Source organism: Quercus suber, unplaced genomic scaffold (assembly GCF_002906115.3).
Source record: "Quercus suber isolate HL8 unplaced genomic scaffold, Cork oak 2.0 scaffold_8, whole genome shotgun sequence".
NCBI lineage: Eukaryota > Viridiplantae > Streptophyta > Magnoliopsida > Fagales > Fagaceae > Quercus > Quercus suber.
The window spans coordinates 1389350-1404228 of record NW_027069474.1 but is presented as its reverse complement, the minus strand read 5'-3'; the positions used below and the strand labels follow the sequence as shown (position 1 = coordinate 1404228).

The 14879-nt window shown below is 33.4% G+C and overlaps 1 protein-coding gene across 1 annotated transcript; it reads left to right on the top strand.

The window, feature by feature from the left end:
• The first annotated feature begins 637 nt into the window (after window positions 1-637).
• Window positions 638-1807, top strand: LOC136068729 (dihydroneopterin aldolase 2-like). Its single transcript, XM_065776253.1, has 3 exons — window positions 638-1016; window positions 1061-1117; window positions 1508-1807. Exons 1-3 carry the CDS (start codon window positions 877-879, stop codon window positions 1704-1706), a joined length of 396 nt encoding a protein of 131 aa, XP_065632325.1. The 5' UTR covers window positions 638-876; the 3' UTR covers window positions 1707-1807.
• The last annotated feature ends 13072 nt before the right edge of the window (window positions 1808-14879 follow it).

The following is a 14879-nucleotide window of genomic DNA, read 5'->3' as shown; positions in this document are numbered from 1 at the left end:
TCATGGTATTAATGGTGTTTCTGTTTTCTTTGGTTGTAAGAGTTTGAATGGTCTTTATGCTGTGGATGGAAAGGTAAGAATAATCACCAGAGATTGGTAGCTTGTTGTTGTCATTGGTAAAAACATGAATCTTTGCACTTGCAAGGCCGTTTATCTTTGTTGTTCTATGGTGGTTCTCATTTACAACACTAACCTCAATTATGCATCTTCAATTGAACCAAATAGGTATGCACTTATTTATGCTGGTCCCTTCCTTTCTGGCCATGGTGGAATGATACTTTTATTGCTAAAATTAGTCTGGTCTTTGTAGGGTCCCTTGTCCTGCCTGTGAACTATGTGAATGGTTTAATTCAGGTTTGGTCAGAAGCAAACTGCTGTACTTGATGGAATATATATTATATAGATAAATTTTTTTTTTTTTTAAATTTTGAATATTAAGTGATTTTGTACCGGGGGTAGGCTGAATTGTGATTTTTATTCTATGGAAGGCACACGATGATGCGAGATTAACTTGTGGTACTGATGATTTTTTGAGTCTTTATGGTATAGTATGTAATTAAAGATTGAATATTACCTTGTCCGTGAGACACATCAACTGGAACAGATTGGGAAATCAATACTCTATGAACTGTAATGTCAATAGGTCAAATTTCATCATAAGAATGAGGAATTTGATTCTTATCATAAATGTTGGTGTTATTATATATAATCTGTACAAATTCATTGTTATGACTTGTCATAGGAAATCATACATTGTTCTTTTTGCATCTAATCTATATAGTCCTCATGAACCATACATCTTTAGTTTGATGCTTAATATTATCATTCCACCCTTTGAAGTGTATGGCTAATAAATAATGACAATCAGAAGTATCAATGGAGAATGTTGCAATAGTGAAGGGAGACAAACTCATATTAAGGGGTTTAAAGTTCCATGGATATCATGGGGTGAAGCCAGAAGAAAGAAAGCTGGGTCAGAAGTTCTTGGTGGATGTTGATGCCTGGTTGGACCTTCAGTCAGCTGGTAAATCTTTTTTTTTTTTTTTTTTTTTTGAGAAAGTCCAGCTGGTAAATCTGATTGCATGTCAGATACCGTTAGTTATACTGATATTTACCGGTAAGCTAAAATTTATAATACCTTGAAATGTGATATGTCATATGCATTCTCACATTTTGAATGTTTGCTTTGATGGGCAAAATTTCATCTTAGTTTTCATGGATTCTTAATCCATCTTCTTAATGATTGCCACTAAATGTGAAAGTTTATGGCATAACTTGAGGCTGTATATGATTAATAGGCATCCAATAATGCAAACCTACATAATGTAGGCATTTTAATACCAATGACAACAATAATTGTGCTTTTTGATGAATCTTTTCATTCTTAGAGCTATCCGTATGTTATGTATGCTCCTTTTATTGTTATTATTATTTTCCTGAATGTTATGTATGTTCTGTTTGATTCATGATCAAATTTGATGGTTTGAATTGGTGAAAGGAAATGTAGAATAGTTAAAGAAGTAGTGGAAGGGCCTGCACACAATCTTCTACAATCAGTGGCTCAACTCATTGCATCTACCACTTTCACAAAGCACCCCCAGATATTTGCTGTTCGTGTGGTAGTTGGAAATGTCGCAGTTCCTGGTTTTGTTGACTACTTGGGCGTTGAGATTCTTAGATACAAAAGTGTAGATGCATCAAACTAAACTTATTATTTGTACTTTTTTCTTTTTTCACCCAGCTGAACAGCTATGTTTTTTAAGCAAATACATTGGTTGCTATACATCCATAATGGTTCTTTGACTGATCTGCATTCCACCAATTTAAACAATCAAGATAGTAAGAAATTAGAGTTTCCCATCCTTCCCTTTCCTCCCGAAAATTGCAAAGAGTCATAGTCTCATCTTCCTTGTTGACACTGCGATAAATGCTTGTTTATAGAATACAATGGCTTGGTTTTGTGTTTCAGACTTGGTAAAGGGTTTACATTTTTCCCATGAAATATTGGGGGCAAGGAGGCTGAGTAGAAAGAGGTGTTGTAGTTGTGCATTACAAGGTGGTGAGAGTTCTGTAGAATCATGATATCATATGATGCTCAAGCTGAGGGTTTTCTCTTCCGAAACTGGTCAATGGAAGATGTATAAAGTGCACTGTGGTTATCCCAATTGTTTATGCACTCGGGGTTTGTTGTGGTGCGTGATTCTTATGGAAAAAAACCCTTGAAGATTCATGAGGGTATGTGTTTATTTGAGGATGGGGCAACATGGATTGGGACAATGAGTTTGGAGGACTTGTTACTTGTTTGTTGTTACATAGGTTGAATGGTGCAAGTGTAGGGCGTTCGTGATATTTTAAGAATCTCCACCTTGGAAAAATCATAGTTTGAAGGTGTGGGAACTGAAAGATGCCGATATAAGTGATGTGGATTCGAAATAAGTGGAATTGGAGTGATCTCTGATGACATTCGTTCAGCACGAAATTTGTCATGTGACTGGCATTTCATGCTAATAGCATTCCACCCATTTGATTTGGATATAATTTGCTTGACTAATGAGAAGCAATTAAATCCTGCAACGTTTGTATTGGGAGGCTGGACTCTAGAGTACTTGTGTGTGACCATGTCGTTTGTGCTTCCACCATGGCTAACACTTTCTCGTGAACGCACTTGAGAGACAGTGACATGCCACTTAGATGCATTGGACATGCAGTCAAATGCTCTACCACTAAGCTACATTGGACATGTTGAGCACAAATGTAAGTTGTGAATCAATTTGGATGTTGATTTTACGTTTATAAATGCACATCTTCAGAATAGTATGGAATAAACAATAAGGGTACATGTAAATACAAAGCTTGTACCAACAATTTATCGTCTTTGATTACTCCCAACAGACGATAAGATGTTACAACTATAACAATATATATACAGTAATCACAACTTTGCAACGAATTAATTATACACACTTCACATTGACATCCAATGTAAAAACACATGAGAGATTGGCAATTCAATGAGCATTCAAGAAATTGAAGTGAACCCGTTCCTGTCGATGGCAGAGACAAATATTTGGGAAAAGAAACATCAGTAAACATAAAATAAAGTTCCATTGATTCTGATGGATTATATGAAGGTACATAAATTATAACTATTTTTCAGTATTTTTTTCTATATGATTTGCTATTGCCAACGTGATATCATTGCTCTAAGACTCACAAGCTAGTATGCAGGTACTGATCCAATGTGAGAGGTTTTGGACCGCTAAACCAATCAATCAAGAATATATTCTCAATTTCTAACTTGAAGAACTGGAAGCTGTGATCCCCAGGCCAGTCTGTCAACCATCCAGTTGTTAGGTGTGCTGTTATGCTTGTATGGTAGTGTGCAGCTTCCTGCTTAAGTCTTTGTTTTGTCACTAGGTGTTCTGTTATGATTGTCTTTGTTGTTTCTGATTTGCTGAATAGAATTCTGTTATTCATATTAAGAGAGATGGTTGGGGTGGCGGGTGTGGGGGTGAAGTAAAAGGAGACCATTACCTAGTGATGTTTCCATCATATGAAGACAATAATTATTTGTTGGTGTTGGTTACATATCCACCCTGGAGTGAAGGGATTAGGGCATGGCAGATAACACCACTATATCTAATGGACTCTTAGGCTGTGGCTCATATCCAACACTTGACAGGGAGCATTAAAATGATACTTAAATGATTAAGATCATCATTTCCTATCAGTTAGAATTTGATTTTTAATTACTGGGTGCGATTGGTAATACTGGTCTACTCACATATAGCAAAATCAAAGGACCCATAACAAAAAAGGGAAAAAAGAAAAAGAAAAAAGATAAGTGCAAACTGGAAATTACAGCAACAATCAATAGAGCTACAGTTAACGCGACCAAACATAAACCAAATTAGTATTAGAAAATTTTTATTTTGCAACAGACCTTGCCAGTAAGTGTAATTTCTGCGCAAGTGGGATTCTCAGGGTCTATCTTGCCACAAGTTCCAATAGGGTATTCACTGATTGTGAATGAAGCCCTGTCATCTTTCAATGCATCTCTCACAGTTGGATCAAGAGTTGTCAAGTAAAAGTATGGGATGCCACTACCTTTGTTAGGCAACCCATCACTAAAAGAAACCACATTCCTGCAACATATTTAGATAGTTATGAAACTAGTTCTGGATAAATGAGGTGGAGGCAAACCTATTGTAAAGAAAGGTATAACAAATAAGTATTACAAAATTTTAAATTTATTCAAAAGAGAATTTAGAGTCAAGAAATGTACTCATTTATACACACATGCATACATACACATACATGCACACTTGGAGAAGTGTGAAGTGCTCATAGCATGCAAAATCTTTTATTAAAAAGGAAAGAAAAGACCAAAATTTGAGCCAAAAAGAAAAATATTAAAGGATTTTCTTGACAAAAGTAACAAAAAAAAACTCAATCGTATATCTATATTTTAGACTAAAAATTAGTTATGTTTGCAGGTAATCATTTGCATAATATAATAAGAAACAAAATAGGACTTAGTTCAAAAGAAGCTCACATGAAACCTTGATAGTGAAGAGGCTCTACTTGCTATTAGACATGTCTTTGAAAAATCAATACTTAGAAAGTCAATTTTAGTAGTATTATAATAAACTAGTGCATGACCCGCGCAATGCGCGGGCTACTTTTATTTATCATTAACAAAAAAATATGTAAAATCATAATAAAATTCTATTAGTAGAACATTAGTTCTTTCACTAATTGTCTATCAAACTCTAATAACGTAATCTTGATACAAAAATTTCGTGCTAACTCCATTGGTCAATCAAACATTATCATGATATCATAGAAATATTATGACAACTCCATAGACAATTAAAAGAAATATATTGATTTTTTTAAAGAAAAAAAAAAACCTTCCCTTTTATATTTATTATTATTATTATTTTAAATGATGAGAAACTCCCTTAAATATGGTCAAATGAAGACATACTGAGTAGGGAAAATACAAAAAACCTCAATTATACAAACTATGTTTATCACAATTACAGGATTCTTACTATAACTATCCAATTTAGACTACACAAAGGACAATTAATTTCAAGAATACAAAAACCGGACAAAAGATATATCTTAGGGCAGGGAAAAAAAACCAAAACTCTTGAAAAAGTTATATTGTAGAGTTTTATTAATACCAATCACTGTACTGCCCTATAAAAGAAAAAAATAAAGATAATAGCACTAAATCAAAGTTACATTTATGAAATCTCACAAAGAAATCTGCAGCTACCCGATTCCTTTCTTAAGCCATGTACATCTACTTGATGCTTTTTAGCTCAATCCTTTTCCATAAATTTCTTGGTGCATAAGGATATTGACAATTTTTGCCCTCTTCTCAACGTCATTAATAGCCATTTTCTTATTTGTCTCTGGCAGTTTCTCAACTACTCTCCGGCTCTTAATAGCAATTAAGACCTAACAAATTAACATCAACATAAATTAGAGAATGGTGCACTATGTTGCATTCTATAAACTTCAAAGGATTATTATTATCATAAATCATTCAATATATTTGTCACTAACTGGGTATGGGTGCAGCAAACACATGCATGTACAAAATTTTGGGTATAAGCAAAAAAAATGCCTGTAATGTTGAATGCTCATAGGACCAAGACTAAATTAATTTAAAATGTAAATTCAACGTTTAGCAAGCATTTGGAATAATATATATATATATATATATATCCTACTTCTGGGTCTCAGACAATAACAATTTCATTTGTTGACGTTAGAGGAGATGGTAATAAGAAATTTGCTCCTGATTCCTACATTTCCAACAAATAAAGATTACTTCAGATTAAGAATAAAAGTGAAAATAGAGTTGCTACCATGCATAAATCTTGGATCAATAATTTAACAAAAAAAATCCAATATCACTCCCCTCACATACAATGAAATTTGCTACCTAAAAACCATACAATGAAATTTGATTTGACCAGATCAAACTACATACCACCACCTAAAAACCCAATAGAGCCCACAATGTATTTTAATCATATGACACTCACCTCAGTCATGGAGCTTGTACAGGTTCGGATTTCCTGACTACGATTATCAAAATTTTACATGCTATCATGACATATGTTTCCATTCTATCACACTAAAAGAAAATTTATAGAACTACTAACAGGGGAGATTTTTGAAGGAGTAAATACTAAAGAGCAAGATAACATTAACAGGGGAGATTTTTGAAAATTTTCAGTAGAAATTGGGTGAGTTCTGAACCTTAGACAGTAATGCCACAGAGAATTGTTTTGAGTGTTTTTTGTAGTGATTTTTTATGAATTAAGGGTGGTTTGATGGGGTCGTTTTGTGGCTATTGCTTGAGTATGTGGGGTCTTCAAAGTTTTTGATAGGTAAGAAGTGCTTGATTTTAGGTTGTAAAGAAAAAGTAAAAGTGAGACTTTTGTGAGGTTGCGGAGCATGATCAATATGAACACTACCTATCTGAAGGAGGAGAAGAAAATAGAAAAGAAAGAGAAAGATGGACTGCGACTCCTACTTTGACCAGTAAGCAAACTTATCTTTGAACTTGACCTATACTCACATATAAACGCCCTTAAAATATATGATGCTTAAAATATATAACCTTCTATTTTGCGGCATCCTCTCTCTTTTTCCTATCTTCATCACCCTCTTTTTTATTTTTTTTTTGGGGGGGGGGGGGGGGGGCGTAGGGGGTTGCTGCTGTGTTTCTATTGTTCTAAGTGGAAATGACCAGTTTTGTTGTCAAACATCGGGTGAATATGATATTGAGCGAACCGGCAGTTAATATAATGCTGTTTATCTATGCTAAATTTTGTGTGGAAGAATATTCACTCTCGATACTTAATAGTTCTTGCAAGGTGAAACTCATTTAAATATGACTTTGTTTTTAGAACAAAAATTTGCATTCTCTTTTGAAACAAGAATGCCAATTTTTGGAAACACTTTTTGTTTGTTTAAGTTTTAGATACTTAGCTCTTTTTTATAAAAAGAAATATGTTTCACTTAAGGGGTATTGTAGTAAACTCATCCGTGGTTTGGCTTGAATCACTTTGCCTACCCCTAATCACGTTGCTACCAGTGGTTAAAAAAAGGTCATTTTATCTACCCAGATAAACTTTGTTTGTCTCCCATACCTATGTTAAAAATGAGATAAGCTGTCATGTATGCACAATGTCATCTGAGATAAGCTTTGTGGGTTTTGTTTTTTGGGTTGGATCTAAATTAATTTTGATGGTGTTTGTGGTGGCAATGGGTGCAGGGACGGAGTCAGGACTTGAGTTAAGGGTATGTTTTTATTGTTAGCTGCATGCGATGGCTTGGCTTTCAGCTCTACTGTAGCTGGCAAAGGTTTTCTTTTATTATTTTTATTTTATGGTGTGTAGAGCGTGTCTCAATTAGTTCATTAGTCTCAATTTTTTTTTTTTTTTTTTTTTTAGCTTTGTGATTGCCTATCAGTAATTTTTGTTGTTGGGCTAATATTTTGGGTTTGTATACATACATACATACATACATACATACATATATATATTAGATTTTAGATCTATAAATTTTATTATGGACTTTAAAAGGAGGAAAATACTAGATCTAAATTTATTTTTATTTTTTTACAAACTGTTTTTGTAATTAGTGTATTAGTAAGTGAAAAAGTAATGTAATTAGTGGTTATCAGTAAGAATTTGCTACCTCAATAGTCTGTAAAAATGTTATCAAAAAGTTTGTAACTATAGCATTTATCTTATAATTATCAATAAATGGGACAAAATGTAATTTTATTGAACAAAGTTGCTAAAATTAGTACCTAAATATATAGTTATATAATTATAGCATTTTTTTTTTTTATAAAAAAAAAATATATATGGGTGGCTATTGCCCCCCTTAGTCCATGAATGGCTCCATCCATATATGGGTGGACGAGAGAGAGAGAGAGGTACGACATAGAGAGGTTGATGAATTTGTCGTGTGTTTAATTTGGGTGTGATTTTTTAGGATTTATGTTCAAGATTTATGGGTTATGTCCCGATGATGGTTATGGGTTTGATTTGGTTTTAGTTTTTGATTGCAAATCACAGGCAATCAATGGGGATATTTTCTATCTAGCATAATTTTAGAGACTATTTCATTTGTAAGCACGTTTTTGAAACTATTTAGGAAACTAGCATCTCGAGTTTGTGAGACTTGAGTTTGGTGATAAACTTGAGCCTTTGGGACTTGAATTCTAGAGTTGGTGTTTTGAAGAAGAAGAAGAAGAAGAAGAAGAAGAAGAATAGAGGAAGGAGGAGAATGGAGGAACTCGAGTTTGAGTTTCACATGGATTTTTTTCCACATACCATCACTTGCAACTCAAGTTTTAGAGCCTCAAAATGCTAGTTTGCTAAATAATTTTGCAAACAATTAACTAAAATATTTCAAAAAATAATGCTAAATGCAAAAAACAAATTCTCAATCAATTTACACATTTGCCTAAGAAAGAAGACCATCGTGATTGGCTTTGTCACCGCCTCCAACTTTGTACTACTTTCTATACTGCCATCATCCTCACCTAGACTCCACCAATTACCTCTAGGGAAACCCAAACCAACAAGGTTTTTAGCAATCTCTCTTGACCTGTTTTCCTTGTCCTTTGAAGTTGAGAAGTGGATTTTGAAATGATAGCGTTTTGGTGGTATGGTGCTAAGGGATTTTATGAGAAATGGGAACTATTTTTTTGGAATTGGAGAAGGAAGGTGGTTTTGGCGAGTAAGGGAAGGTTGGAGTGGGAGAATGTTCTTCATGTTCTAAGTGTTGAACATACAAGTTTTTAGGTGGGTATAATCTGGGTGTTCAAAATTTGAATGGGCTTGATTTAGTTTTAGTTTTTGGTTACAAATTTGAATGATAGATGGGTTTGAATATGTAGTTAAAAATCTGAATATTTGGTTGAATTTGTTTAATTTAGTTTTAGTTTTGGAATGAATTCTTTGTTCCTCATAAAAAAATTTTATATCAAAAACACTTTTTAATCTTGTTTTCTCTTGTTTTGTATATATTTTATTGTTTTGGGAGAAGAGAGACATAAAAGGACAGCAAAGCAAATCAAGTTAGCATATTTTATCCCAACACTGTGACTCTTTGTGGCTTGTGAATGCTTGAAGACGAAAGTGATGAATACCTTTGTTTTTAGTGCACCCATGCAAGGTGGATTTGGGCTCCGCTCTATTGTAAATGTGGATATGATCAGCCTACAACCAATCTTCATAATGTTTACTGATGGATTAATTAAGATCAAAACTAAAAACAATTCGGCCTTTACTAGCCTGATCCTAAAGCACTCCTAAAGGATGGAGCGTGCAAAGTCAATCATATCTATTTACCCCTGTTTTTAATAAGGGTAGATCACGAGAGACAAACAAAACTTACCTTAAGCAGGTAAAGTGGTATCTTTTAAGCCAAGGATAGGCAAGTGATTTTGGACCAATCTATAGGTGGGTTTACTGAATTCCTTCTAAACTTAATTTATGCAAAAAAAAAAGTTTATTTTAGACATTTATTTAAAATCTCCACTTGTATATATGGTATACCTATATTATCCAGTTCTTGAAATCCCTAACTTTCCAAATTGGCCACAATTGCTCACTGTGTCAAACATGCTTTGCGCTCGTCTTGCCAATGTCATCTCTCTCACATCAAAATACAAAATTTAGTATTTTTATTTAACAAATTACATCTTATTTGACAAATTAATACCTAGTATTCTTTCATTTATCAAACAATAATTTTAGTAATTTTTTTTAAAGAGTTTCAACTTATGGCATCCGCTCCTGATGATAACTCTTTATTATCAAACCAAGACACTAATCAGTTTTTGGTGTAAGTGGGAATTGAATCTCAAATCTCTTATTCAATCATAAGAAACTTTACCTGTTAAACTAACTAGAACTCACTAATAATTTTAGTAAGTAAACATATTATTTAAATTGCAATTTTTAATAGCTTTTACAAGAGGCTCTACAACCTTTTCAAAATTTCCCAATTTCACTTTTTATTTTTATTTTTACCTAATTTACCCTTAGACTGTTGGTGCTATTATCTAGCTATTTATTTATTTTACTTATAACATAATTCTACAATTTGGGATTGAATTTTCAGCTGTCCTAAAATACCATCATGTAAAAAAAAATTCTTAGAAAACTCTAAATAATGAGGATAAATGAGTAAAATTAATAATTTTTAAAATCCTAATTTATTTATTTTTCATTTCTAAAAAAAATAAAAAACAAAAACAGAAGTTTCAGATAAAACTACCACTCTTTCACCATCTCCAGTTCTCTCTCTCTCTCTCTCTCTCTCTCTCTCTCTCTCATATATTTCCCCTCACTTGGATTTGGATTTTTTTTTTATGATAATTGGATTTGCATTCAAGATATGTGGAGTTTGGTCTCCTACCAAAATAGAAAGTCCCGTTGTTGTCTCCTTATTTTTTAGTACTATGTACCTTTTCTTTTTTTATTAAAAGATTGAACAATTATAATTTCGTTTTTAATTGTTGCAGTTAAAAAAAATTAAGGCAAAAACACCATCTTGGTCTCAACATTTCAGGGTCAAAGTCAATTTGGTCTGTTAGGTTCTAAAGATTTAGGAATTTGTATATTTAGAACTCTAATGTGTAATATTGGCAAACTATGATCAAAACAATATGTTTAATCTTTTTTAGGCTTGCTCAAAGTTATATATTTTATGTAAAGTTGGAATCGAGAGACTGCAGATGCATTGGTACATTTCGGCCTGGCTCGATCGATCGAAAGTTAAACTCGATCAATTGAAAGTCGGCCAGAATGCTTTTCTGCAGAATTTTCCAACTCAGCCCTAACTCATTAAACGTTTTGGGTTTTCTGTTTTTACCCTAGGTATAAAAGGAAAAACCCTAGCCACGTTTTTAGAGTTGCTCTTGTTGTATTGTTGCTCATACACTGCGGTTTGTGTGAATCTCTTGTGAGATCATTGAGGAGCTTTCCTTCACATAAACTTAGAGTTTTCTAGGTAGAGATATTTTTCAATACCTTGATGATCAACTCGGTTGCTGCCATTGGAGTTTAAAGAATAACAAGCGTGGGTGCTTGTAGCTAATTGAAGAATCCAAGAAAGAAGGAGTCCACGGATTCGGAACTTGCACGTGGTCGTGTCAGTAAGTTCTATTGGTGGGTAGCATTAGGAAGTCAAACGGGGAGCTTGTAAGTCCTTTTGTATGAACTTCGATTCTTTCGCATAGTGGATTCAGATTTACCTTGAGGATAGCTAGGTCAAATCCTCCCCAGCTTTTTACCGTATAGTTTCCTGGGTGATCATATCATTGTGTTATTTATATTTCCGCTGCTTTATATTTTTGATATGATTGTATATTTGTGATAACCTAGAATTGCATAATTTGACTAAGTTAATCACTTTGCTAATTAACTAGGTTAATCTGGTTGGTTTAAGGGGTCTAAGACCGTTCATGGTCTTTATATTTTTGGAGCAATCAATTCGGTCCTTGCAATTTTCAAGTCACAATCAATTTAGTCCTACTGTTAGATAACTAACAGAATCTGCCTATATGGCAAACAAAATGCACACATGGCACAAATTAAATTAAAACATAAATAGCCATCCTACATGTCTTAAATGGTCCTTCCAGATTAGCTCTTCCATATCAGCTTCCACCACTACCAGTCCCATGTGACCCTCACAAGTCCCAATTATCAACACCCTCCTTATTAGGCTTCAACGGAGAACATTCTAAAGGCTTTAAGCCATTAACAGTGAAGGACCTCCAAAAAATTTTTCGTTCTTTCTCTCGTCGCTAAAGCTCTACTTGGATTTGGATTTTGGTTTTTCTTTGGATTTGAGTTTGATATTTGTTCTCTTTTTGCTTAAGCTCTATTTGGATTTGGGTTTGAGTTGGAAAAAAAATATTTCTTTTTGCTTAAGCACTGTGTGGTCTAGATATGGTTGGTTTTGTTTTGGTTTTTGCTTTTTTATTTCTTCTCTTCATTGAATCTCTGCCTAGATTTGTTTTTTGTTTTTGTTTGTTTGTTTGTTTTTTGGGTTTGAAATTGGAAGTTACGAAGGTTTTTTTTTTTTTTTTTTTCAAATCACCAACATAGCAATTAATCCCTGTCTCTCTTTATCATTCCAATCATCCACACGGTAGGTGGCGATAAAATGGTATTAGGCTCTTAGAGATTTTCCCTGTGGTCTTGGTTTCTGTATGGTTAGTGAGAAAATTAGAGAAGAGAAATCTAAGCGCAATAAATGGAAATTACATGTTTCCTCGGTGGGTGTGTTTTTTAATAGAAAATTTTGATTCATTTATTTTTAGTGAGAATGGAGGGTGTTCATAAATGGGTCATGTGAGGGTCACGTGAGACTAGTAGTGGTGGAAGCTGATGTGGGAGGGCTTACGTGGAAGGACCATTTAAGACACATAGGACGACTACGTATATTTTAATTTAATTTGTGCTACGTGTGCATTCCATTTACCACTTTGGCAATTTCGTTAGTCATCTAACAGTAGGGGATAAATTGGTTTTGACTTGAAAATAGTAGGGATCAAATTGACTGCTCTCAAAATATAGAGACCAAATTGATTGTGACCTCAAAATGTAAGGGCCAAAATGATGTTTTCGCCAAAAATAAAATTAACATTTTATCCCTATCCTTAAACTAAGGCACTTCCACCCAGTTTTAGGGATGGGGGAGGGTTTACACCACACCTATAGGTTGTGGTTTCTCCTCATGTTTGACAGTTTGATTGTATCTCACTTGTAAAGTTTAAGAATGGTCTACACAAGGTGCCTAGCACGATATTTGATTGATGCTATTGCCTATTAGTTTGGTTATGTGGGATGAGCTTAAAAAAAATTATTTACAATCTTTGACCCCCAGAAACGAATCAAACAGCAAGCACGGAAACAACAGGCATGAGTTAAAAAAAAAAAAAAAAAAAAATCTCTAGAACAAAATCAAACAACAACATGAGTAAACTAAAAACAACCCTAGAAGCAAAGTCAAACACTCTCAAATCACAAAAACCCAAATGGAAAAAACCAAACTCAACCCATAAAAGATAAAACAAAACCATTAAAAATAGAATACACAAACAAACTTAGTAGAAAGCATTGCAAACTTGGGAGAAACTTTGAGATAATAGCCCTAACAAAGAGGAGAGATGAGAGGGGAAATTTCAAGAATGGTGACATCGAATTGTGGCATAGAGTAGTAAAAGATGGTAACAACAAGGGACAGAGGTTGAGGAGTGAGGAAAGAGATTAAGGGGAAGACTTTCTGGTCTAGGGAGGCTAACAAGAGAGATAGGGCAAAGTTACAAATAAATCTAACTTAGGATTCAAAATTAAAATTAAAGCTTAAAATTATGCCATTCAAGAGTTTATCTATTTATATTTTATTTCAAATTTTACTATTACTAAAACGATGCCGGTTTTGAGTTTGAAACTCGTGTTAAAAAAATTAAGAGAGTTTTAACCTATGACGTCCACTCCTGATGATAGCTTTTTATTATCAGACCAATATATTAATCAATTTTTTATGTAGGCGGGGATTGAACCCTAAATATGTTATATAACCATTAGAGATTTTACCAATTGAGCTAACTGGAACCCATATACTCATATTAAAATTAATATTAGTCCTAAAACGCCATTTTAGTATTAGTTAAAAAATAAATTGGGTTACATACTTACGTAGGGTTGGAACTCGAAAGTGAATTATGAATGTGTTTAGGGATTGGCAGATCAGTGTGTTTGTGATATGCTTCTGAAATTTTCTTACCACTCTTGAGTCTAGATAGAAATATCATGAAACTACGAGAAATTATTAGGTTTATCAAGAGGACTACTGACAGACATGTTTCTCTCTTATTTCCCAACCAATAGAATGCTGTTATTTATGCAAATGTGACATTATCTAGTAATTTAAAATTTTTATTCCTTGTGCTGATTAGGAAGCTCATTCATATATTTGCATATATGAAATCATCTCATTAGTCGGAGAGGAAAACAGTAAATAATAAATTCTCTGAAACTACAGGGCCTTCAAAAAAAAATCATGAAATTACAGCCACATGTTTACTATATAGCTGAGCCTTGCAACCATAGTTGAGCCCAGCCATAATAATATAACATACCACAAGATCAGCCCAAGTAGCCCAACTCATATGGGCCTGTTTACTATATAGCTGAGCCCTACAACCATATCAGGGCCATCTTTCCCTCTTTTTTCTCTTACATGATTATCTCTTTTTAACTTAAGAACACTGTGGCTATTCATTAATTCAAAACAATCAGCCCCAATATATAATTCCCTTTCACAATAGAAGTTGTATACTTCCAAAAATTAAAAATTAAAAAATAAAGGAAAATATTACTCAAGAGTCAAGACCATTTACTTATAATATACAATTTGATTGTTTGACATATCATTCCTTGATTTATTATAATAGAATTGATAAGAAATTCTGATGACCCTCATCCATAACAATTAGAAAACCAAAATTTAAAGTTGGTTTGTCAATTTAATTATCCGTTCAATTCAAATGCAAGTGAGATGGAAGAGAAAAGATATCACATGATTTTGATAAACTAATTTTTCATAAACCTAGTTCTTGACACAAGAATCCATGATAGACATATACATGTAAAAAATAATACAATTGAATTTGTTTATATGCTACATATATGATGTGAATATGGTAATGATGATCCTAACACTCAGCTGTTGATACTAGTAGAGGACACGTGCCAAGAAAAGGATAGAGTTGCAATGACAAAAGATTTCTGGATGAGAAATGTGGCTTTATCTCT

What these genes read in the sequence shown, in the direction of transcription:
- LOC136068729 (XM_065776253.1), top strand. Translation starts at nt 877, where the DNA reads ATGGAGAATGTTGCAATAGTGAAGGGAGACAAACTCATATTAAGGGGT. An exon ending in GATGCCTGGTTGGACCTTCA is followed by an intron (nt 1,017 to 1,060) that starts GTCAGCTGGTAA and finishes TTTTTGAGAAAG; the next exon opens with TCCAGCTGGTAAATCTGATT. An exon ending in AGTTATACTGATATTTACCG is followed by an intron (nt 1,118 to 1,507) that starts GTAAGCTAAAAT and finishes AAGGAAATGTAG; the next exon opens with AATAGTTAAAGAAGTAGTGG.